The 24120-nt window shown below is 43.8% G+C and overlaps 1 protein-coding gene across 2 annotated transcripts in view; it reads right to left on the bottom strand.

Annotated features, from left to right (window-relative positions):
• The window catches only part of MMP23B (matrix metallopeptidase 23B), a 28764-nt gene extending 4919 nt beyond the window's left edge, over positions 1 to 23845 (bottom strand). Inside the window, exons 1-7 of one of the 2 annotated variants that reach the window (XM_075604822.1) lie at positions 23135 to 23845; positions 21613 to 21724; positions 19195 to 19334; positions 16126 to 16293; positions 14028 to 14192; positions 3251 to 3361; positions 3001 to 3127 (exon numbers count right to left, since the gene is read on the bottom strand). In XM_075604822.1, coding sequence (XP_075460937.1) covers positions 3001 to 3127; positions 3251 to 3361; positions 14028 to 14192; positions 16126 to 16293; positions 19195 to 19334; positions 21613 to 21724; positions 23135 to 23225 — 914 coding nt within the window. In that variant the 5' untranslated portion in view covers positions 23226 to 23845. Of the gene's footprint in view, positions 1 to 3000; positions 3128 to 3250; positions 3362 to 14027; positions 14193 to 16125; positions 16294 to 19194; positions 19335 to 21612; positions 21729 to 23134 lie in introns of both variants that reach the window. The other variant, XM_075604820.1, reaches the window with a different exon arrangement.
• Between the last annotated feature and the right edge of the window lie 275 nt (positions 23846 to 24120).

The raw sequence follows: 24120 nt of genomic DNA, 5'->3' as shown, positions 1-24120 counted from the left end.
GTGCCAACATATTCTGCCGTGTCGTACATTATTGGGGTAGGGACAAGGGCAAAACAAAATACATTGTCAGTTAAAACATTGAAACCATAGGTAATTAAGTCCCTGCTGTGAGAAGCTCAATCTAAAAAGAATGGGGGAGAGATGACTGATAGGAGTGGGTAATATGGCCACATGGTATTGTATTAACCGTAGGCTTGTCAGAAGGGTGCTAAGTAGGCCTCTTTGAAGAGGGAACTTTTGAAAGTGTGAATGCTGTAATGAGTGATGCTGCAGGGTAAGTGGTTCCACAATTGGGGTGAAGCCCTGGATGTGGGAATGAGGGAGGAGAAAAGCCGTAGTTCATGAGTTGAATAATTAGATTGAAAATAAACAGAGGGGCTGTGTCACAGAGCTTTTATTTTGTCGTGAGAACCAGAATCTTGAATTTGCTGGGTATGGGTGCCAGTATAAAGATTAGCTCTGTGAAGTAGAATTAGCAGACATAGAACGGTTGATGAGGTAGATAAGCCTGGCAGAGCATTTCGGGTGGACGAGTGAGGACAGTCAGAAGAGTGGGAGACCGATTAGAAGTAGGTTGCAGTAGTGAAGTTGGGATATTAAAAGCTCATGAATTAGAATGTTGGCACATAGCGTGGTGAGAAAGGGGCATATTTTTGTTTTGCAATGTTTCAGAGATGGAAGTGGCAGGAATTGGTGAGATACTGGATGTGTGCTATGAAAGAGAGAGAGAAATCAAGTGTGATACCTAGACATCTGGCTTGTGTTATCTAGAGGATAGTGAAGTTATCTATTGTCAGTGAGAAGTTAAGTGTAAGGTTAGTTTTAGAGGGAGGGGAAAGTATTCGTTCTACTTTAGGCCTGTTGAGTTTAAGGTAGCAGTGGGACATTCAGGCCGAAATAGAAGATAGTTCGTCTGGAGGGAGGGAGTTGTGAAGAAGACAGATGTGTGTAAAATCCAAACATATTAGTTTGCCCTGGGAACACCAACATTGTGTGTAGAAGAGCAGGAGGTGTGAGCAAACCCTGAAGGAGCCCTCAGCTAGATGGGAAGAGAACCAAGAGTGGAGAGTGCCACAAAGTTCAATGGAATGAGTATGGAATAGGAGAGGATGGGCAACAGGAAGGAAAATAGTCCTGTGTTTTTGCTTTGAGAACTTAAATGACCGCTTTTGTTAGATCAGTCTCCGTGGAGTACATATGGCAGATTAAAGTGTATCAATGAGGAAGTTGGAGGGACATAAAATGTATCATGCGATTATAAACATTAGATGTTCAAGTAATTTGAAATCGAATTGGAAAAGTGATTGGTTGATAGTTAGGTGAGGTTTGGGCAAGAATGGGCCTCAGATGAGTGTGACAGGCATTTTCAAAAGTTCAAGGAAATGATCCTGTGCTGAGAGAGAGATTAAAGGTGACTCAAAGTGGAAATTATTGTGGTGGAGAGGGATCGAAGAAGATGTGAAGGAATAGTATCACGGCGAGTAGTTGTAGAGGGGGGAGGAGTGGAGTAGTTGGGACACTTCCTCTTCAGTAACCAGACAATTATGTAGCTTTCAGGCAAATAGGGGACATGTCTGCATGGTTGAGGGTAGACTGTGATACATTATTCCAAAGGCCCGGGCCATAGAGGGGGGGAGCCGTGCTGCACCGCGCTGAGGCTCGCCTGCAGAAGCTGTGCGATTCCATGCACATACAGGCGAGCCAGCGTCCGCGATCGGAGGTGGGGGGAGACTGAGGGAGGCGGGGCAGTGACGTCGCTGGGCCAATCGCCCGCGACGCACTGACGTCAACGTCACGGCGCAGTGACGTTGACGCAGCCCCGCTCTCATTGGAGGTTTTCAGCCGACAGCGCGCTGAAAAACAGCTTGGCGCTCGGCTGAAAACTCCAAAGCCTGAGCACGCCTGCGGACGCTCGCGCGAGCCCCCTCTGAAGGCATCCTCATTGAGGATGCAGGGACTCAGCGCTGAGCGTCCGCACGCCTCAGCACGGCCTGTCCTTCTATGGACTCGGCCTTATAATGTCAATTTCTTGAGCTGTGAAGGCAGTTGGGGGGAGGTCGAGAGGGTGGACAGAGAAGAGAGTTGAAAGTGGAGGACAGAGTCGACGAGAGGAGAGAGAGGTTAACATTGTACCAATACAGTACAATACAGCATTCATTTGTAGTGTATAAAATCTGATTGGGAGTATAATTAGTGCCACTGATTTACAGCACTGCGGGAATAGTTAAACCACTGACACAGTATAGGTTTAACCTATACTGGAGATGGACTCACGCTTCATAGACAATGCAACAAAGTCCTCTTTAAGCAGCAAAGAGACTGGGAGAAGTTTAGTGGTTAATGTAATGATTGACTTGTACAGCAAGTGTATAAACCCAGGCCATCTAAGCTATAATGTAGTACACACAGGGCTTGTCATTTATTAGTCCAGTATTGCGATCACAAATATATAACCTGGATAGAGCAAAACTGTTGGATTATCAACAATTTGTGTATTGTCTTCCATTGTGTATTTAATATGCCGCACAGAACTGCGCTGTTACTGATGTGGTCAAGATGAAGCAGATAAATTAGTTTGGACCTCTATGGTTTAACCGACATAGAAATTTCCTCAGTGGCAATTGGGCCTTTTATTTCTAAAAACAATTATTAAACAATCCCGTAATCAATTAATTAATTTATCACACCAGAGCTTTTAACAATATCATATGTCCACAATAGAGGATTTTTGCGTTACTGCATTGTGGCAGTGGGGAAGCTGTAGAACGTTCAGTAGAAAGTGTGCAGGACCATTTTCATGCCCAGTTCAAGCTCTGTCTCTTTTATATGCTACAGAAATGGAAATCGGCACCAGAAAGTCAAAAAGGTCATAATCTTGGCAGAAATGTACAACCGCTCCAGGAGACCCCTTTATAACGAAACCTCTTACTTAGAACATACCAGGTTACCACCGGTGGCGGGTTATCAAAAGGCAAAATAAAAGCACTTAAAGATACTTACTAAACTTTGCCTTTCTTATGTATAATTTTTTTCCCGCATCTGAAGGTAACATTCCTGCCTTCAGGGACCATCCGGATTTTAGTTCTGGGTGGTGCTGGGGTGGGCAATTTGGTTGGAAATGGAAATGCTGTTGAGAAACAACAGCAACACTGTATAAGACATCAGTAGATTAAGACAGTAGAATGTATTGCTTGCAAATGCTACAGAATGAAATGCAGTCAGAGTTAGCCTCTTAGCACAGACACTGTACCGTAGCAGAAATCACAGCTGTAAGGGCAATACTTCTTCATCGGCCTTCTCCTGGAGTCACAGAATCCTTTCTGAGCCCATGTTGCACATATTAAGTACCTATCCTTGCAACCTAAAACAAAGGAGATCCAACAATCATTTGCTATAACTGTTAAAAGCCATTTCATTTTGGACTCTTGAATCTTCTTTATTTTTTTATTTTATTTTAATGACAACACATTGGTGAAATGATGAAACAGCACCGTATTTAAAGGGATAACCCTGCAGTTTGAAGGTCACATGTAGAGACCATGTGGATAACTTTTCAGTTTGATCATTTTTGATCAGATAAACAGCACTGTTTTATACGTGTTCTATAGCCTCTATCTATCCACATGGTCATTATTTACAATATGAATGGCAAACCACTGCTAGGACAAAGATGTACAAGGCGAATGGGCTGTATGGTGTCTTCTGGCGCTACAAGGTGTCATGGAATCGCACCATTTAGTAATTATAAAGGCTATAATGCATAGCGAAGCCAGTGGTAGGGTAGTGTAGTGGTAGTGTAGTGACATGTAGTGGTAGTGGTAGTGTAGTGACATGTAGGGGTAGTGGTAGTGTAGTGACATGTAGGGGTAGTGGTAGTGTAGTGACATGTAGGGGTAGTGGTAGTGTAGTGACATGTAGGGGTAGTGGTAGTGTAGTGACATGTAGGGGTAGTGGTAGTGTAGTGACATGTAGTGGTAGTGGTAGTGTAGTGACATGTAGTGGTAGTGTAGTGACATGTAGGGGTAGTGGTAGTGTAGTGACATGTAGGTGTAGAGGTAGTGGTAGTGTAGTGACATGTAGTGGTAGTGGTAGTGTAGTGACATGTAGGGGTAGTGTAGTGACATGTAGGGGTAGTGGTAGTGTAGTGACTTGTAGGGGTAGGGGTAGTGGTAGTGTAGTAACATGTAGGGGTAGTGTAGTGACATGTAGGGGTAGTGGTAGTGTAGTGACATGTAGGGGTAGTGGTAGTGTAGTGACATGTAGGGGTAGTGGTAGTGATAGTGTAGTGACATGTAGGGGTAGTGGTAGTGTAGTGACATGTAGGGGTAGTGGTAGTGATAGTGTAGTGACATGTAGGGGTAGTGGTAGTGTAGTGACATGTAGGGGTAGTGGTAGTGTAGTGACATGTAGTGGTAGTGGTAGTGTAGTGACATGTAGGGGTAGTGGTAGTGTAGTGACATGTAGTGGTAGTGGTAGTGTAGTGACATGTAGGGGTAGTGGTAGTGTAGTGACATGTAGGGGTAGTGTAGTGACATGTAGGGGTAGTGGTAGTGTAGTGACATGTAGTGGTAGGGGTAGTGGTAGTGTAGTGACATGTAGGGGTAGTGTAGTGACATGTAGGGGTAGGGGTAGTGGTAGTGTAGTGACATGTAGGGGTAGGGGTAGTGTAGTGACATGTAGGGGTAGGGGTAGTGGTAGTGTAGTGACATGTAGGAGTAGTGGTAGTGTAGTGACATGTAGGGGTAGTGGTAGTGTAGTGACATGTAGGAGTAGTGGTAGTGTAGTGACATGTAGGGGTAGTGGTAGTGTAGTGACATGTAGTGGTAGTGGTAGTGTAGTGACATGTAGTGGTAGTGTAGTGACATGTAGGGGTAGTGGTAGTGTAGTGACATGTAGGTGTAGTGGTAGTGGTAGTGTAGTGACATGTAGTGGTAGTGGTAGTGTAGTGACATGTAGGGGTTGTGTAGTGACATGTAGGGGTAGTGGTAGTGTAGTGACTTGTAGGGGTAGGGGTAGTGGTAGTGTAGTGACATGTAGGGGTAGTGTAGTGACATGTAGGGGTAGTGGTAGTGTAGTGACATGTAGGGGTAGTGGTAGTGTAGTGACATGTAGGGGTAGTGGTAGTGATAGTGTAGTGACATGTAGGGGTAGTGGTAGTGTAGTGACATGTAGGGGTAGTGGTAGTGATAGTGTAGTGACATGTAGGGGTAGTGGTAGTGTAGTGACATGTAGGGGTAGTGGTAGTGTAGTGACATGTAGGGGTAGTGGTAGTGTAGTGACATGTAGTGGTAGTGGTAGTGTAGTGACATGTAGGGGTAGTGGTAGTGTAGTGACATGTAGGGGTAGTGTAGTGACATGTAGGGGTAGTGTAGTGACATGTAGGGGTAGTGGTAGTGTAGTGACATGTAGTGGTAGGGGTAGTGGTAGTGTAGTGACATGTAGGGGTAGTGTAGTGACATGTAGGGGTAGGGGTAGTGGTAGTGTAGTGACATGTAGGGGTAGTGTAGTGACATGTAGGGGTAGGGGTAGTGGTAGTGTAGTGACATGTAGGAGTAGTGGTAGTGTAGTGACATGTAGGGGTAGTGGTAGTGTAGTGACATGTAGGAGTAGTGGTAGTGTAGTGACATGTAGGGGTAGTGGTAGTGTAGTGACATGTAGTGGTAGTGTAGTGAGATGTAGGGGTAGTGGTAGTGTAGTGACATGTAGGGGTAGTGGTAGTGTAGTGACATGTAGGGGTAGGGGTAGTGGTAGTGTAGTGACATGTAGGGGTAGTGGTAGTGTAGTGACATGTAGGAGTAGTGGTAGTGTAGTGACATGTAGGGGTAGTGTAGTGACATGTAGGGGTAGGGGTAGTGGTAGTGTAATGACATGTAGTGGTAGTGTAGTGACATGTAGGAGTAGTGGTAGTGTAGTGACATGTAGGGGTAGGGGTAGTGGTAGTGTAGTGACATGTAGGGGTAGTGGTAGTGTAGTGACATGTAGGAGTAGTGGTAGTGTAGTGACATGTAGGGGTAGTGTAGTGACATGTAGGGGTAGGGGTAGTGGTAGTGTAGTGACATGTAGGAGTAGTGGTAGTGTAGTGACATGTAGGGGTAGTGGTAGTGTAGTGACATGTAGGAGTAGTGGTAGTGTAGTGACATGTAGGGGTAGTGGTAGTGTAGTGACATGTAGTGGTAGTGTAGTGACATGTAGGGGTAGTGGTAGTGTAGTGACATGTAGGGGTAGGGGTAGTGTAGTGACATGTAGGGGTAGTGGTAGTGTAGTGACATGTAGGGGTAGTGGTAGTGTAGTGACATGTAGTGGTAGTGGTAGTGTAGTGACATGTAGTGGTAGTGTAGTGACATGTAGGGGTAGTGGTAGTGTAGTGACATGTAGGTGTAGTGGTAGTGGTAGTGTAGTGACATGTAGTGGTAGTGGTAGTGTAGTGACATGTAGGGGTAGTGTAGTGACATGTAGGGGTAGTGGTAGTGTAGTGACTTGTAGGGGTAGGGGTAGTGGTAGTGTAGTGACATGTAGGGGTAGTGTAGTGACATGTAGGGGTAGTGATAGTGTAGTGACATGTAGGGGTAGTGGTAGTGTAGTGACATGTAGGGGTAGTGGTAGTGTAGTGACATGTAGTGGTAGTGGTAGTGTAGTGACATGTAGGGGTAGTGGTAGTGTAGTGACATGTAGTGGTAGTGGTAGTGTAGTGACATGTAGGGGTAGTGGTAGTGTAGTGACATGTAGGGGTAGTGTAGTGACATGTAGGGGTAGTGTAGTGACATGTAGGGGTAGTGGTAGTGTAGTGACATGTAGTGGTAGGGGTAGTGGTAGTGTAGTGACATGTAGGGGTAGGGGTAGTGTAGTGACATGTAGGGGTAGGGGTAGTGGTAGTGTAGTGACATGTAGGGGTAGGGGTAGTGTAGTGACATGTAGGGGTAGGGGTAGTGGTAGTGTAGTGACATGTAGTGGTAGTGTAGTGACATGTAGGGGTAGTGGTAGTGTAGTGACATGTAGGAGTAGTGGTAGTGTAGTGACATGTAGGGGTAGTGGTAGTGTAGTGACATGTAGTGGTAGTGTAGTGAGATGTAGGGGTAGTGGTAGTGTAGTGACATGTAGGGGTAGTGGTAGTGTAGTGACATGTAGGGGTAGGGGTAGTGGTAGTGTAGTGACATGTAGGGGTAGTGGTAGTGTAGTGACATGTAGGAGTAGTGGTAGTGTAGTGACATGTAGGGGTAGTGTAGTGACATGTAGGGGTAGGGGTAGTGGTAGTGTAGTGACATGTAGTGGTAGTGTAGTGACATGTAGGAGTAGTGGTAGTGTAGTGACATGTAGGGGTAGGGGTAGTGGTAGTGTAGTGACATGTAGGGGTAGTGGTAGTGTAGTGACATGTAGGAGTAGTGGTAGTGTAGTGACATGTAGGGGTAGTGTAGTGACATGTAGGGGTAGGGGTAGTGGTAGTGTAGTGACATGTAGGAGTAGTGGTAGTGTAGTGACATGTAGGGGTAGTGGTAGTGTAGTGACATGTAGGAGTAGTGGTAGTGTAGTGACATGTAGGGGTAGTGGTAGTGTAGTGACATGTAGGGGTAGTGATAGTGTAGTGACATGTAGGGGTAGTGGTAGTGTAGTGACATGTAGGGGTAGTGGTAGTGTAGTGAGATGTAGGGGTAGTGGTAGTGGTAGTGTAGTGACATGTAGGGGTAGTGGTAGTGTAGTGACATGTAGTGGTAGTGGTAGTGTAGTGACATGTAGGGGTAGTGGTAGTGTAGTGACAAGTAGTGGTAGTGGTAGTGTAGTGACATGTAGGGGTAGTGGTAGTGGTAGTGTAGTGACATGTAGTGGTAGTGGTAGTGTAGTGACATGTAGGGGTAGTGGTAGTGTAGTGACATGTAGGGGTAGTGGTAGTGTAGTGACATGTAGGGGTAGTGGTAGTGTAGTGACATGTAGGGGTAGTGGTAGTGTAGTGACATGTAGGGGTAGGGGTAGTGGTAGTGTAGTGACATGTAGGGGTAGTGGTAATGTAGTGACATGTAGGGGTAGTGGTAGTGTAGTGACATGTAGTGGTAGTGTAGTGACATGTAGTGGTAGTGGTAGTGTAGTGACATGTAGGGGTAGTGGTAGTGGTAGTGTAGTGACATGTAGGGGTAGTGGTAGTGTAGTGACATGTAGGGGTAATGGTAGTGTAGTGACATGTAGGGGTAGTGGTAGTGATAGTGTAGTGACATGTAGGGGTAGGGGTAGTGGTAGTGTAGTGACATGTAGGGGTAGTGGTAGTGTAGTGACATGTAGGGGTAGTGGTAGTGTAGTGACATGTAGGGGTAGTGGTAGTGTAGTGACATGTAGGGGTAGTGGTAGTGTAGTGACATGTAGGGGTAGTGGTAGTGTAGTGACATGTAGGGGTAGGGGTAGTGTAGTGACATGTAGGTGTAGGGGTAGGGGTAGTGTAGTGACATGTAGGGGTAGGGGTAGTGTAGTGACATGTAGGGGTAGGGGTAGTGTAGTGACATGTAGGGGTAGTGGTAGTGTAGTGACATGTAGGGGTAGGGGTAGTGGTAGTGTAGTGACATGTAGGGGTAGTGGTAGTGTAGTGACATGTAGGGGTAGTGTAGTGACATGTAGGGGTAGGGGTAGTGGTAGTGTAGTGACATGTAGGGGTAGTGGTAATGTAGTGACATGTAGGGGTAGGGGTAGTGTAGTGACATGTAGGGGTAGTGGTAGTGTAGTGACATGTAGGGGTAGTGGTAGTGTAGTGACATGTAGGGGTAGGGGTAGTGTAGTGACATGTAGGGGTAGGGGTAGTGTAGTGACATGTAGGGGTAGTGGTAGTGTAGTGACATGTAGTGGTAGTGGTAGTGTAGTGACATGTAGGGGTAGTGGTAGTGTAGTGACATGTAGGGGTAGTGGTAGTGATAGTGTAGTGATATGTAGGGGTAGGGGTAGTGTAGTGACATGTAGGGGTAGGGGTAGTGTAGTGACATGTAGGGGTAGGGGTAGTGTAGTGACATGTAGGGGTAGGGGTAGTGTAGTGACATGTAGGGGTAGTGGTAGTGTAGTGACATGTAGTGGTAGTGGTAGTGTAGTGACATGTAGGGGTAGTGGTAGTGTAGTGACATGTAGGGGTAGTGGTAGTGTAGTGACATGTAGGGGTAGGGGTAGTGTAGTGACATGTAGGGGTAGTGGTAGTGTAGTGACATGTAGGGGTAGGGGTAGTGTAGTGACATGTAGGGGTAGTGGTAGTGTAGTGACATGTAGGGGTAATGGTAGTGTAGTGACATGTAGGGGTAGTGGTAGTGATAGTGTAGTGACATGTAGGGGTAGGGGTAGTGTAGTGACATGTAGGGGTAGGGGTAGTGTAGTGACATGTAGGGGTAGGGGTAGTGTAGTGACATGTAGGGGTAGTGGTAGTGTAGTGACATGTAGTGGTAGTGGTAGTGTAGTGACATGTAGGGGTAGTGGTAGTGTAGTGACATGTAGGGGTAGTGGTAGTGTAGTGACATGTAGGGGTAGTGGTAGTGTAGTGACATGTAGGGGTAGGGGTAGTGTAGTGACATGTAGGGGTAGTGGTAGTGGTAGTGTAGTGACATGTAGGGGTAGTGGTAGTGTAGTGACATGTAGGGGTAGGGGTAGTGTAGTGACATGTAGGGGTAGTGGTAGTGTAGTGACATGTAGGGGTAGTGGTAGTGTAGTGACATGTAGGGGTAGGGGTAGTGTAGTGACATGTATGGGTAGTGGTAGTGGTAGTGTAGTGACATGTAGTGGTAGTGGTAGTGTAGTGACATGTAGGGGTAGGGGTAGTGTAGTGACATGTAGGGGTAGGGGTAGTGTAGTGACATGTAGGGGTAGGGGTAGTGGTAGTGTAGTGACATGTAGGGGTAGTGGTAGTGTAGTGACATGTAGGGGTAGTGGTAGTGTAGTGACATGTAGTGTAGTGGTAATGTAGTGACATGTAGGGGTAGTGGTAGTGTAGTGACATGTAGGGGTAGTGGTAGTGTAGTGACATGTAGGGGTAGTGGTAGTGTAGTGACATGTAGGGGTAGTGGTAGTGTAGTGACATGTAGGGGTAGGGGTAGTGGTAGTGTAGTGACATGTAGGGGTAGTGGTAGTGTAGTGACATGTAGTGGTAGTGGTAGTGTAGTGACATGTAGGGGTAGGGGTAGTGGTAGTGTAGTGACATGTAGTGGTAGTGTAGTGACATGTAGGGGTAGTGGTAGTGTAGTGACATGTAGTGGTAGTGTAGTGACATGTAGGGGTAGTGGTAGTGTAGTGACATGTAGGGGTAGTGGTAGTGTAGTGACATGTAGGGGTAGTGGTAGTGTAGTGACATGTAGGGGTAGGGGTAGTGGTAGTGTAGTGACATGTAGGGGTAGGGGTAGTGGTAGTGTAGTGACATGTAGGGGTAGGGGTAGTGTAGTGACATGTAGGGGTAGGGGTAGTGTAGTGACATGTAGGAGTAGTGGTAGTGTAGTGACATGTAGGGGTAGTGGTAGTGTAGTGACATGTAGCGGTAGTGGTAGTGTAGTGACATGTAGGGGTAGTGGTAGTGTAGTGACATATAGGAGTAGTGGTAGTGTAGTGACATGTAGGGGTAGTGATAGTGTAGTGACATGTAGGGGTAGTGGTAGTGTAGTGACATGTAGGGGTAGGGGTAGTGGTAGTGTAGTGACATGTAGGGGTAGTGATAGTGTAGTGACATGTAGGGGTAGTGGTAGTGGTAGTGTAGTGACATGTAGGGGTAGTGGTAGTGTAGTGACATGTAGTGGTAGTGGTAGTGTAGTGACATGTAGGGGTAGTGGTAGTGTAGTGACATGTAGGGGTAGTGTAGTGACATGTAGGGGTAGTGGTAGTGTAGTGACATGTAGTGGTAGTGGTAGTGTAGCGACATGTAGTGGTAGGGGTAGTGGTAGTGTAGTGACATGTAGGGGTAGGGGTAGTGGTAGTGTAGTGACATGTAGGGGTAGGGGTAGTGTAGTGACATGTAGGAGTAGTGGTAGTGTAGTGACATGTAGGGGTAGTGGTAGTGTAGTGACATGTAGGGGTAGTGGTAGTGTAGTGACATGTAGGGGTAGTGGTAGTGTAGTGACATGTAAGGGTAGTGGTAGTGTAGTGACATGTAGGGGTAGGGGTAGTGGTAGTGTAGTGACATGTAGGGGTAGTGGTAGTGTAGTGACATGTAGGGGTAGTGGTAGTGTAGTGACATGTAGGGGTAGTGGTAGTGTAGTGACATGTAGGGGTAGTGGTAGTGTAGTGACATGTAGGGGTAGGGGTAGTGATAGTGTAGTGACATGTAGGGGTAGGGGTAGTGGTAGTGTAGTGACATGTAGGGGTAGGGGTAGTGTAGTGACATGTAGGGGTAGGGGTAGTGTAGTGACATGTAGGGGTAGGGGTAGTGTAGTGACATGTAGGGGTAGGGGTAGTGATAGTGTAGTGACATGTAGGGGTAGGGGTAGTGTAGTGACATGTAGGGGTAGGGGTAGTGGTAGTGTAGTGACATGTAGGGGTAGGGGTAGTGGTAGTGTAGTGACATGTAGTGGTAGTGTAGTGACATGTAGGGGTAGTGGTAGTGTAGTGACATGTAGGGGTAGTGATAGTGTAGTGACATGTAGGGGTAGTGGTAGTGTAGTGACATGTAGGGGTAGGGGTAGTGTAGTGACATGTAGGGGTAGGGGTAGTGGTAGTGTAGTGACATGTAGGGGTAGGGGTAGTGGTAGTGTAGTGACATGTAGGGGTAGTGTAGTGACATGTAGGGGTAGTGGTAGTGGTAGTGTAGTGACATGTAGGGGTAGTGGTAGTGTAGTGACATGTAGGGGTAGTGGTAGTGTAGTGACATGTAGGGGTAGGGGTAGTGTAGTGACATGTAGGGGTAGTGGTAGTGGTAGTGTAGTGACATGTAGGGGTAGTGGTAGTGTAGTGACATGTAGTGGTAGTGGTAGTGTAGTGACATGTAGGGGTAGGGGTAGTGGTAGTGTAGTGACATGTAGGGGTAGTGGTAGTGTAGTGACATGTAGGGGTAGTGTAGTGACATGTAGGGGTAGTGGTAGTGTAGTGACATGTAGGGGTAGGGGTAGTGTAGTGACATGTAGGGGTAGGGGTAGGGGTAGTGGTAGTGTAGTGACATGTAGGGGTAGGGGTAGTGGTAGTGTAGTGACATGTAGGGGTAGTGTAGTGACATGTAGGGGTAGTGGTAGTGGTAGTGTAGTGACATGTAGGGGTAGTGGTAGTGTAGTGACATGTAGGGGTAGTGGTAGTGTAGTGACATGTAGGGGTAGGGGTAGTGTAGTGACATGTAGGGGTAGTGGTAGTGGTAGTGTAGTGACATGTAGGGGTAGTGGTAGTGTAGTGACATGTAGTGGTAGTGGTAGTGGTAGTGGTAGTGTAGTGACATGTAGGGGTAGGGGTAGTGGTAGTGTAGTGACATGTAGGGGTAGGGGTAGTGGTAGTGTAGTGACATGTAGGGGTAGTGGTAGTGTAGTGACATGTAGGGGTAGGGGTAGTGTAGTGACATGTAGGGGTAGTGGTAGTGGTAGTGTAGTGACATGTAGGGGTAGTGGTAGTGTAGTGACATGTAGGGGTAGTGGTAGTGGTAGTGTAGTGACATGTAGGGGTAGTGGTAGTGTAGTGACATGTAGGGGTAGTGGTAGTGTAGTGACATGTAGGAGTAGTGGTAGTGTAGTGACATGTAGGGGTAGTGGTAGTGTAGTGACATGTAGGGGTAGGGGTAGTGGTAGTGTAGTGACATGTAGGAGTAGTGGTAGTGTAGTGACATGTAGGGGTAGTGGTAGTGTAGTGACATGTAGGGGTAGTGGTAGTGTAGTGACATGTAGGGGTAGTGTAGTGACATGTAGGGGTAGTGGTAGTGTAGTGACATGTAGGGGTAGTGGTAGTGTAGTGACATGTAGGGGTAGGGGTAGTGTAGTGACATGTAGGGGTAGTGGTAGTGTAGTGACATGTAGGGGTAGGGGTAGTGTAGTGACATGTAGGGGTAGGGGTAGTGTAGTGACATGTAGGGGTAGTGTAGTGACATGTAGGGGTAGTGGTAGTGTAGTGACATGTAGGGGTAGTGGTAGTGTAGTGACATGTAGGGGTAGGGGTAGTGTAGTGACATGTAGGGTAGGGGTAGTGTAGTGACATGTAGGGGTAGGGGTAGTGGTAGTGTAGTGACATGTAGGGGTAGGGGTAGTGTAGTGACATGTAGGGGTAGTGGTAGTGTAGCGACATGTAGGGGTAGTGGTAGTGTAGTGACATGTAGGGGTAGTGGTCGTGGTAGTGTAGTGACATGTAGGGGTAGGGGTAGTGTAGTGACATGTAGGGGTAGTGGTAGTGTAGTGACATGTAGGGGTAGTGGTAGTGGTAGTGTAGTGACATGTAGGGGTAGGGGTAGTGGTAGTGTAGTGACATGTAGGGGTAGGGGTAGTGGTAGTGTAGTGACATGTAGGGGTAGTGGTAGTGTAGTAGCATGTAGGGGTAGTGGTAGTGTAGTGACATGTAGTGGTAGTGTAGTGACATGTAGGGGTAGGGGTAGTGTAGGGGTAGGGGTAGTGACGTGTAGGGGTAGGGGTAGTGTAGTGATGTGTAGGGGTAGGGGTAGTGTAGTGACGTGTAGGGGTAGTGTAGTGACATGTAGGGGTAGGGGTAGTTTAGTGACATGTAGGGGTAGGGGTAGTGTAGTGACGTGTAGGGGTAGGGGTAGTGTAGTGACGTGTAGGGGTAGGGGTAGTGTAGTGACGTGTAGGGGTAGGGGTAGTGTAGTGCAGTGGAAGCCAAACAGGCGCAATTGAAATGTATGTTCTCTGTATACTACATTTTAACGCCTCTGTAGAAACAAATAGTATAAAATCGATTTATAGGCATTTGCTATATATAGAGAGAAATTAGTAAATTCAATGGTAATAACTGAATTACTTAGGAGAGGAAATATATCAATAACTGCGAAGATGTATCCATTTGTTTCAGAATAACAATACAGACACAATGAAAGAGGAAGACTGATTATATAACAGGGGGACAATAAAAGAAAGGAAGGGCCAACACTCTAGGTGATCCTGACCCACCATACAGACTGTAGATTCCCCATATGTCGTCCTGTGAGATGATCTTTTTCCCTGTCAGCGTGGCGTTGATGTGCATCAGGGCATTACCATTGAGGGAATGCATGAGCCCCAGGGCATGTCCAATCTCGTGGGCTGCCACGTGAACCAAGTCTGTGAGCCAGACTCCTAAGAAAGACAAGTCTCATCTGATCAATATGAAGACAGGTAAAGGATCAGCTACATGACATAGCAGAGGTCAGTGTCTTTATTTATATAGCACTCTCACAACCCAGGGGGAGCATATATATTATATAGCGCCAAAAATATACTCCGCGCTTCACAAAGAATACAGTAAGTGCAGCAAAATCAAACAATAGAAAGGAAATCCCTGCCCCGAAGAGCTTACAATCTAAGAGGTTTGAGGGGAAAGGTACAGAGTCATGTGGTAAGTTCAGGAGAGAACCATTCTGCTGCAGGATGGAGAAATCCTGTTTGGCCCATGTTTTATGTGGAAGGAAACATCCTTTTTGTGGGATGATTTTATTTAGTAATTATGTTGTATTTGTGCTATGAGAACAGAAGGAGAACGCTCATTTACAAGGCAAATGGCAATCCTACTCACGTCTTTGTTCCCCCTTTTTGTTAAAAGGTAGTTTTACCTTGTATTCCCTCATATAATTACATTTTGGTTAGCAACAGGCCGATCGCAAAAATCAATATATTTAGCATGTAATTCTATATATCAGAGCACCAGTTCAGGCAGTTTTCAGCCAAAAAAACCCATTGGAGTACAAACCAGCAGCTTGGGTAGCTATAGAATAAGGCCCTTCATTTCATTATGGATCTTAAAAGGTCTTGCTGGGAAGCAGAGAAGCAGTAGTCTTATGCCTGCCATATTACACAGCTTTTAAGCACAGCCTGGGTTAAAGAAATGCATAGCCAGTAACCCTACTCACAGACAGCTGTTTCAACCTTTCGAGTCTCATTAGTGAGAGGATGCTTATACTGGCTTTGTAATGTGAAGGCAGTTTCAACCACACCTTAAATAAGTTATCGTGAGTAATCTATATTATATATATCATTTCGACTGATGAAAAATTGCTACTAAACAAAGATGGCGGTCACCCACTTCCTTCACTGAGCCACAGCTACAACGTTCAAATGTGTGCAAGCTAATGATTAAAGGGGAAACCTCAGAGATAGTCTGTATCAAATAAACAGCTGTGTGCTCATAAAATGCCATTAAAAAGATGAGGCCAGGTACAACATTAAGTGTGCACAGGACATCTGCTGAATATACATCTGTCTTGCAGTGTCCTCAGCTCCACAGCATCTGGCTACTTAGCACCGGCTTTGGTGAACAGCTGTAGGAATGAGGAAGGTGACCCAATCTAGCAAACAAAATGCCACAACAGCAGCAGGTTGGCGCGCTAATGGTTTAATGTGGGCCAGGTTAATAACGCTTGGACGTTCTGTTCTTGTTCTAGTATTGCTCAGAGGAGAACTGTTTCCTGTGATATGAGACGCTACATTGTTCGGCAAAGATGTTTCAGTCATCTGGGCACGATATGTACTGTGTGCTGGTGATTTTATCACACCTTTGAGACCTGGTATGGCCTCAACATACATTAGATGTAATGAAAACAAAGGTAGTGTGCAGGATGGGACATGCATGAATGTCTTCTAGACAGCTTCTGTAACAGAAGGCAAGTGAGGTCATACGATTGTATATTGTCATCAATGGTTAAAGCTATCAGAGCTCAAACAGGGAGATGATAATATGGCTGTAGATGTGTATCACACATTCTTGACATTCTGCAAAATGTATAAGCAATAAAAGAATCTTCATGAATATAAGGTATTATCACACAGTGGAACACAGCCCCCAACAATCTAAAGCTCATAAGTAAATATAGGAAATATTGGGCAACCCCCCTTTAGGAACAGTAGTGTATCAAGATAAAAGTGGTGACATTCTGGAGCAAAAAAAATACTCCAGATTTATTAAAGAAAGACATCTTTGCTTCATACAGTGCAGATTTTTTTGGTCCCAGAATTGCAGCACTTTCTTTTGATACATAAACCCTAAAGACTGAATACAGACCCCATAGTATGGTACCTTTCTTCCAACTGAACCTTGTGTTCCCCACGATCCAATATTCACTGTCATCAAAGTGGATCTCTCCTGTTTGCGGGAAGTAGGCATGTGCAAGCTCTCCAGTCGTTCCATCAAAGCAGTGATGGATGCGTGACTCCAAGCAGTCTGTGTGATTTATACCATAGAACCCTGGTAACATAAGACAATCAAAATGTCCAGTAGCTCTCTTCAATGTAATACTCTGTCTAGGTATTCACTTGTGTAATGCTCCCCTACAATGATCTGGCACTGTGACACTATGTAGCGCTGTACTATATAATAGCAATAATATTCAAAGGAGTAAAATATATGTCTTGGCATGTATGTAAAATGTGCAGAATTACTATATATATATATATATATATACTGATACCTCTACATGAAAAAAATAATAATAATAAAAAAAAAAATATATATATATATATATATATATATATATATATATATATAAAAAGAACAATGACCTAGGCGCAAAAAAAACAGGGAGAGAAAGAGAAAAAGAGAAAAAGAAACATCATAGGGTAGTATCATATACAAAGCTCTCAACTGCTTTTACACAACTCACAAAGTGTGAGTTGATTACTTATTTAGGTTGTTTTACCATTGTTTTAATAAAAGGTTTTATGCTATGCTGTTCCTTTCCCCTACCTTATCCCTGTATGGGATCCGTCTGTAAGACGGAATCTATACACTCAGGCACACCGCGACCACTGTGAAGCACTGCGAAGTCAGCTGCTTGGAAGTACAGAGAGTCCCTGGCAGAGATACAAGAAATCTTCAAGCTGAGTTCCTTATCCCAGAGTGGATAAAAGGCGTATATTAACCAAGCTTGCTGTAAGTGCATATCTCACCTATACTGCGATTCTAATTAATTGATATACTACCCCATGATGGTATTTTTTCTCTTTTTCTCTTTCTCTCCCTGTTTTTTTTTGCGCCTAGGTCATTCTTCTTTGTACATTTACTATCGGCGATTGTGGAGCCGTGGGCGTTAGTGGCAGCAGATTGATTAGGGTCAGTCAGTTTATTAAGGGTTAATACCTCTCGTTTATTTTATAATTGGCCAGGTACAGTTTTTATATTAATTACTGTGTTGGATTATTGTTTGAAGTAGCGCTGTATGTATCTTGCTATATATATATATATATATATATATATATATATATATATATATATATATATATATACACACACACACACATACATATATATATATATACACACACACACACAGTTGTGTGAAAAAGAAAGCACACCCTCTTTGAATTCTATGAATTCTATGGTTTTACATATCAGGACATAATAACAATTATCTGTTCCTTAGCAGGTTTAAAAATTAGGTAAATACAACCACAGATGAACAACAACACATGACATATTACACCGTGTCATGATTTATTTAACAAAAATAAAGCCAAAATGAAGAAGCCATGTGTGAAAAACTAAGTATACCATATGATTCAATAGCTTGTAGAACCACCTTCAGCAGCAATAACTTGAAGTAATCATGTTCTGTATGACTTTATCAGTCGCTCACATCATTGTGGCGGAATTTTTGCCCATTCTTCTTTAGAACGTTGCTTCAGTTGATTGAGGTTTGCGGGCATTTGTTTATGCACAGCTCTCTTAAGGTCCCGCCACAGCATTTCAATCGGGTTTAGGTCTGGACTTTGACTGGGCCATTGCAACACCTTGATTCTTTTATTTTTCAGCCATTCTGTTGTAGATTTACTGGTGTGCTTGGGATCATTGTCCTGTTGCATGACCCAATTTCGGCCAAGCTTTAGCTGTCGGACAGATGCCCTCACATTTGACTCTAGAATACTTTGGTATACAGAGGAATTCATGGTCGACTCAATGACTGCAAGGTTCCCAGGCCCTGTGGCTGCAAAACAAGCCCAAATCATCACCCCTCCACCACCGTGCTTGACAGTTGGTATGAGGTGTTTGTGCTGATATGCTGTGTTTGGTTTTCGCCAAACGTGGCGCTGTGCATTATGGCGAAATTCTCCAAAGGACATTGTTCCAGAAGTCTTGTGGTTTGTTCAGATGCAACTTTGCAAACCTAAGCCGTGCTGCCATGTTCTTTTTAGAGAAGAGGCTTTCACCTGGCAACCCTTCCAAACAAACCATACTTGTTCAGTCTTTTTCTATTTGTACTGTCATGAACTTTAACATTTGACATGCTAAAAGAGGCCTGTAGAGCCTGAGATGTAACTCTTGTTTTTTTTGCAATTTCCCTGAGCATTGCACGGTCTGACTTTGAGGTGAATTTGCTGGGACGTCCACTCCTGGGAAGATTGGCAACTGTCTTGAATGTTTTCCACTTTTGAATAATCTTTCTCACTGTTGAATGATGGACTTTAAATTGTTTGGAAATGGCCTTATAACCCTTCCCAGATTGATGGGCAGCAACAATTGCTTAAGATCATTGCTGATGTCTTTCCTCCTTGGCATTGTGTTAACACCCACCTGAATGCCCCAGACCACCAAACTGCTAAAACTTCAGCTTTTATAGAGGTGGTCACACTTGCTGATGATCAATTAATCAAGGGCATTTGATTAGCAGCACCTGTCTGCTACTTAGCGTCTTAATTCCTATGGAAGCAGTAAGGGTGTACTTAGTTTTTCACACATAGCTTCTCCATGTTGGCTTTATTTTTGTTAAATAAATCATGACACGGTGTAATATGTCATGTGTTGTTGTTCATCTGAGGTTGTATTTACCTAATTGTTAGACCTGCTAAGGAACAGATGATTGTTATTATGTCCTGATATGTTAAACCATAGAATTTAAAGAGGGTGTACTTTCTATTTCACACCACTGTATACACAGACTCAATATAAGAAATGTAGCATTTAGCAGAAATACAGCGATGAACCAATCCAACTTACAGTAACATGCTTTATGCTGGCATTATTTCTCCCAAGTATCACTATGAACTGTAAAAGTTATGCACACCACCACCCAAGAAGTGTCTCAGCACAAGTGTCTTGTGGCCCAAAGGAACCAGTTATTTCATCTGTTCACTGCCAAACCGGGCCACCTACCAATCTTTAGGTCACTGTCTTGGTCTGCAGGGACTTCCTTGAAGTGGAAAGGCGTGACTTCACTCCACATGTGGAAAGCTGCAGCAATGCCCTTCCTTGTGTCACTTTCATTGATCAAATTCCTTGGGAAAGAGACAATCCTGCAAGGAACCAAATGGAGTGTCCCAGTATTTTTGTGTAGAGCTGTTCTTTGTGATCAAGAGTAGATCACTAGATTCAATCTCTGGCTTAATGTCATGGGGTTTACCATGTGTATATGCATAGAGTGCAGCTCCTGCATGTGCGCTTGTCACCTCGTCTCAGAGCCCCCAATATTTATTTCATTAATGGAGAATATAGAGTTAAGAATACAAAAATTCAGGAATTAGTAGGAAGAGTAAAATATTAGTAGTCGGGTTTATTTAAGATAATATGTATCTGTCATAAGGGTGCTGGGGTTTGCATAGAGGAAAGATCGAATTCCCTTTGTAATTAGTGAACTTTTGTAAATTCAAGAACCATGTCATGCTGAGAACCACAAAGAATTAGGTCTGAATTGCTTGCTGGGGAGTGTGGATAACAGTAACTGTGACTGTAAGTGGTACCTGTTTACTATGCAATAAGGGGGAACCTTACCCACTGAATTCATGGAAGGGAAACACCCTCTCATTGCATAAGGGATAAGGGGCATTTGCACTAGGAATTTATTTTAAATAAGATCATCTGTTGATGGGATTATCTGTTATCTGTTGATGGGATTAACATTTTAGCACTGTTTTGACAGATGTGGATGGAGATCTGCTTATCCATGAAAACAGTTGGAACCAGTGTGTCCAATGTCTTTGAGATGTGAAAGAGACACATATCGTGGAAAATCAGGTTTCTTAGCTAAAATTAAAATGGACACACAAATTGAAAACTGCTGCTGTCTTCATTATAGTATAACTAGACCCAATGCTTCTAGAGCAGTTACATTGTAAGGAACCCCAACCCTCTCTAACAGCGTGTCTGAGATCAGATGCATTGTAAGGACCCCCAACCCTCTCTAATATCGCATCTGAGATCAGGTGCATTGTACATTCTTCTGTATTTGGTACATTTTTAAAATGATCTGAAAATGACAGGGAACCCTTTAGGGATGTGCGGGGAACCCAAGAGTACCTAGAAACCCTGGTTGAAAAACACTGTTCTAGAGTGACTTGCAACCCACTGGCATTCAAAATTAAATGTTTCATGGGATTTATTTCAATTCTGCAGTCAAATTACATTGAAAACCCAAGCCAGCCTCAGATGTATCTTGATATGCAGTTGAGCTATTAACATTTCAGCTCCTGAGTCCTTTGCATGTTTGGGCATGTCACCCTCATCTGATAATGTCAATGCTGACTATCTGCATGTTCAACAACTGAGTCTGTCTGGTTTTACGTGAGATGTTATCACTGCCCAGAATTGCTAAAATAAACAAAACAAAAAAAAAAACCTCATATAATATTTGTATATCTTATTTAGCTTACATTAATATTTTTAACGGATTCTGAATTTTTACCATCATCATACTTGTTTCGTGTAATTCCAAAATGTTTATTTAATTTAGATTTTGGTATACCACCAGGTTTGAGTACATTACCCATCTTTGAATGATAGTAAACAATGCACATCAGTTACAGCTACAATTAACAATATTACCCATAGGAAAATATCACAATTATATTTACATGTGATATCTCATTGTCCATGGTTAAGAATTAAGAAATAAGAGTCCACGATGATCATCAAAGATCATCAAATGTTTGCGCAGTGGATCCTATTCTGTCGGGAAAACGGAGAAATCCACAAAGCCAATGTGCCGTGGAACTTCTAGCCTAGAATGTGACAAACTTATTGTACAGTGGCATCAGTGGGCCATGGATACAGACATAGGTTTGAGGAATTCTATATTAATATATTTAGGGACAATCTTGAAAATGTTACATGTCCTCATTTTTGTAAATAATGTTTTGGTTATCAAAGCACAGAAGCTGGAGTTAAAAGATCACAGCTTCTAGTATTGCTTCCATCACCAATATCTAAGAAAGATTTGTTTTTGGTATAGTAAATTCATCAGTGTGTAACTGGTCTACCAAGTTGAGGACAAAGTTACCTTTGGTGTTTGATAATGTTGTCTGCAATGGAAACAGCCAACGTAAAACGTATAAGAACATTTAACATTCTTGTAGATACTTCTTTTTAATGTCATACAGGAGCAAAAGATTTGGGTAACTAATAAATAATATTACTGGTAATGTGCAGAGACCAATAACTCAAGTTGCCAATTACAGACTGGTTACTTTTGGTTGCTACCATCTGTACCTCTTCAAGCTGGAAAAGAAGGTCCATCTTTATGTCACTGGTTCACTAAAACGACTTCCCTTTGCCCCCAGCCCGATTCCCTTCACATACCTGTATGTCATGTTAAAATGGTCCCATTTCAGCTGGCCGGGAGTCAATGTGTAACGCTTTGCCCTCAGGTGAGGAGGCAGCTGGAGAATGGAGCTTGGAGTCACCACAGAGTCTACCTTAGAGATAATAAAAATAAATCATTGGAGCCACAAGTCAGACTCAAGCAGTGCGATGAAAGACAGACACTGGGTTATTTGGTGTATGTAGACAAATAAACACATGAATATGACTGCTATTCATGTCTATTGGGGCAACTCAAAACACATGTTTGTTTAATAGAGCAGCCAGTGATAAAATCTTCTCTCTCTGGGGTGGTTTCTACCTCTAAAATAATAATAATAATAATAATAGTAATAATTAAAAAAAAAAAAAAGCTTAGTAGACCCTGATTTAATCTGGGGGATTCATAATGATTGCAAGATTTCTGTAATTGTGATATTAGATTCTGAATTGTTATGAAAGGACCCATGACTCAGCACCAAGTCTGTTCCACCACTGCAGAAGAAGCAAGAAAAGCGTGTGCTGATCTGAAGGAACTGATTAAATATCAGGTGGCCCACTTCTTCCATGTCTGCCAGAGCTTGTTGTATTGGTGAATGATGAATGTGGCAGATACTGCTACAATGAGTGAGCAGTGCTAAGCCAGAGGGCACCTAACAGCCATTCAAGTAAATTGACCCAAAGGGACACAACAGCTTAGCCCTGCTTATTAAATAATGCCATGTATATGTTAAAGCTCAGCAGCTTCTGTCGGCAAAATACATGTAAAATGGCCCAGCCACATGTAGCGAAGTCTCATTTGTAGATCCCTTTGTTGGAGTTTTACTGCAGTATTGCAGTTGGGGCCACGGAGCGGCCGGATCCCTCAGCCACATAGTCAGATTCCATTCAGAGGGGAAAACACTGATACAAAATTGGAGTCATTACACAGCAGAGCAACTCTAGAATAAACTTTTCATCAACGGCCTGGATTTGTCCAGCTCTGATATTACATAATGTACCAGCAGGAAGCAGACACCCGTGATTGTAGCTATTAGGCACTTATTTCACTTAACCCTTTCAATGCATTGCAGATCAATGTATTTCAGGCCCCTCTAAGAAGCAAAATGTTTTATCATAAATGTTTCTACTTTTGTAACAGTAAATATATGGGTTCGTAATAGCTAAGCTCAAAATACATCTTATTAATTAAAACCTATTTATTTGCTAACATTTGTTTAATTGCATTACGTTCTGGATACAGTTTTTTTTAAAGCATTTGAAATTACTCTGATTAGGAATTCACTTTACAGAGTTATTTTGGTTTTCTGCATTTTATGACACAAATCCTCTTTTATTTGTCTGCACTGCCACAAAAGAGCCCTCCAAGAGTCACGTTTATAAATTACAACGCTGGGAGTGTTCATAGCACTTTACAAACTAATAGCAGAATAAGCCAGGCGAGGATCTGCTTACATAAAGATTCCAGTTCCTGCTCCCAAACCCAGACTGAGCACGAATCTGACCTGGTTCTGACTCTTACCTGTGTCTTCCAAGCCTCTAATGCAGAAGTAGTGAAAAGTCCAGCCACCAAAACCACCCCAGCAAACAGTCCAAGAAGCCACCATGTGCATTTAGTCCTCCTGTTGCAAGTGTCATCCTCTCCTTTCAGATCCATGGTGTGCCTCCCAGAGGGAACTTCAAACCCCTCTAGGAAAAAGTCTGCTAGAGGAGGTACCTGCCAGAGTGCAGAAGCCAATGTGTCCTGAGTATGGACACTGTGTCTGTATCTCACAACCAGCAGTTTGTTAACCTGAGCCCTGAGAACAGAAACATGCACTGCATATTCACTCCTCTCACACACCTCCCTGTACTATGCTCTCCCTTTTTGTCTTTCTCCTCCTTTTCTGTATCTCTCTACCCCTCTCTCACATCTTGGTGCAATATCTTCGTGCAAAGTAATCTTTTCCCTCTTTCTTATTGTATTTCTCTTTTGCACTAATTGGTTTCTCCCACGCCCCTCCTGGATTGTCTTACTGTATATAACCCTGCCTCCCTGCATTAACAACACAGTGTTTTAAATGTGAGCTCTGCTCTTCTCTCCTTCTCCTCCTTTCTGTCTCTGCACTGTGTCCCTCTCCTCAGCCTCCTCTCTTTCTCTTTACTTTCAGAACTCCAGGCTTTACATTAGTTTAGGAGTGCCAAGTATCCGCCTAATCCGAGCCAAATGTTCTCATCTTTCAGTCTGGGAGTTTGGGCTGGGAGTGGGCTGGGAGTGAGTTGGGGCGAGAGTGGGGGGGGGGGGGGGGGGGTCAGGGGTAAGCAGTACAGTGTTCTTCCAGCTGACTGGCTCAGCAGCAGGAGGGGATACATTTGCTCTTGACAGTTCACTGTAAAGAGACCAAAAAAAAAAAAGTCCAGAAGCTAAAATCTGACTGCTAAATACCTCCTGTAATCCAATGAACACTGGATGGTGCCTGCAACACTATGCAACACTGCAATAACTATGTGTTATTTATACAGCCTATT

This window comes from Ascaphus truei, chromosome 6 (assembly GCF_040206685.1).
Source record: "Ascaphus truei isolate aAscTru1 chromosome 6, aAscTru1.hap1, whole genome shotgun sequence".
NCBI classification, from domain to species: domain Eukaryota; kingdom Metazoa; phylum Chordata; class Amphibia; order Anura; family Ascaphidae; genus Ascaphus; species Ascaphus truei.
This window is presented reverse-complemented; position numbering and strand designations above follow the sequence as displayed.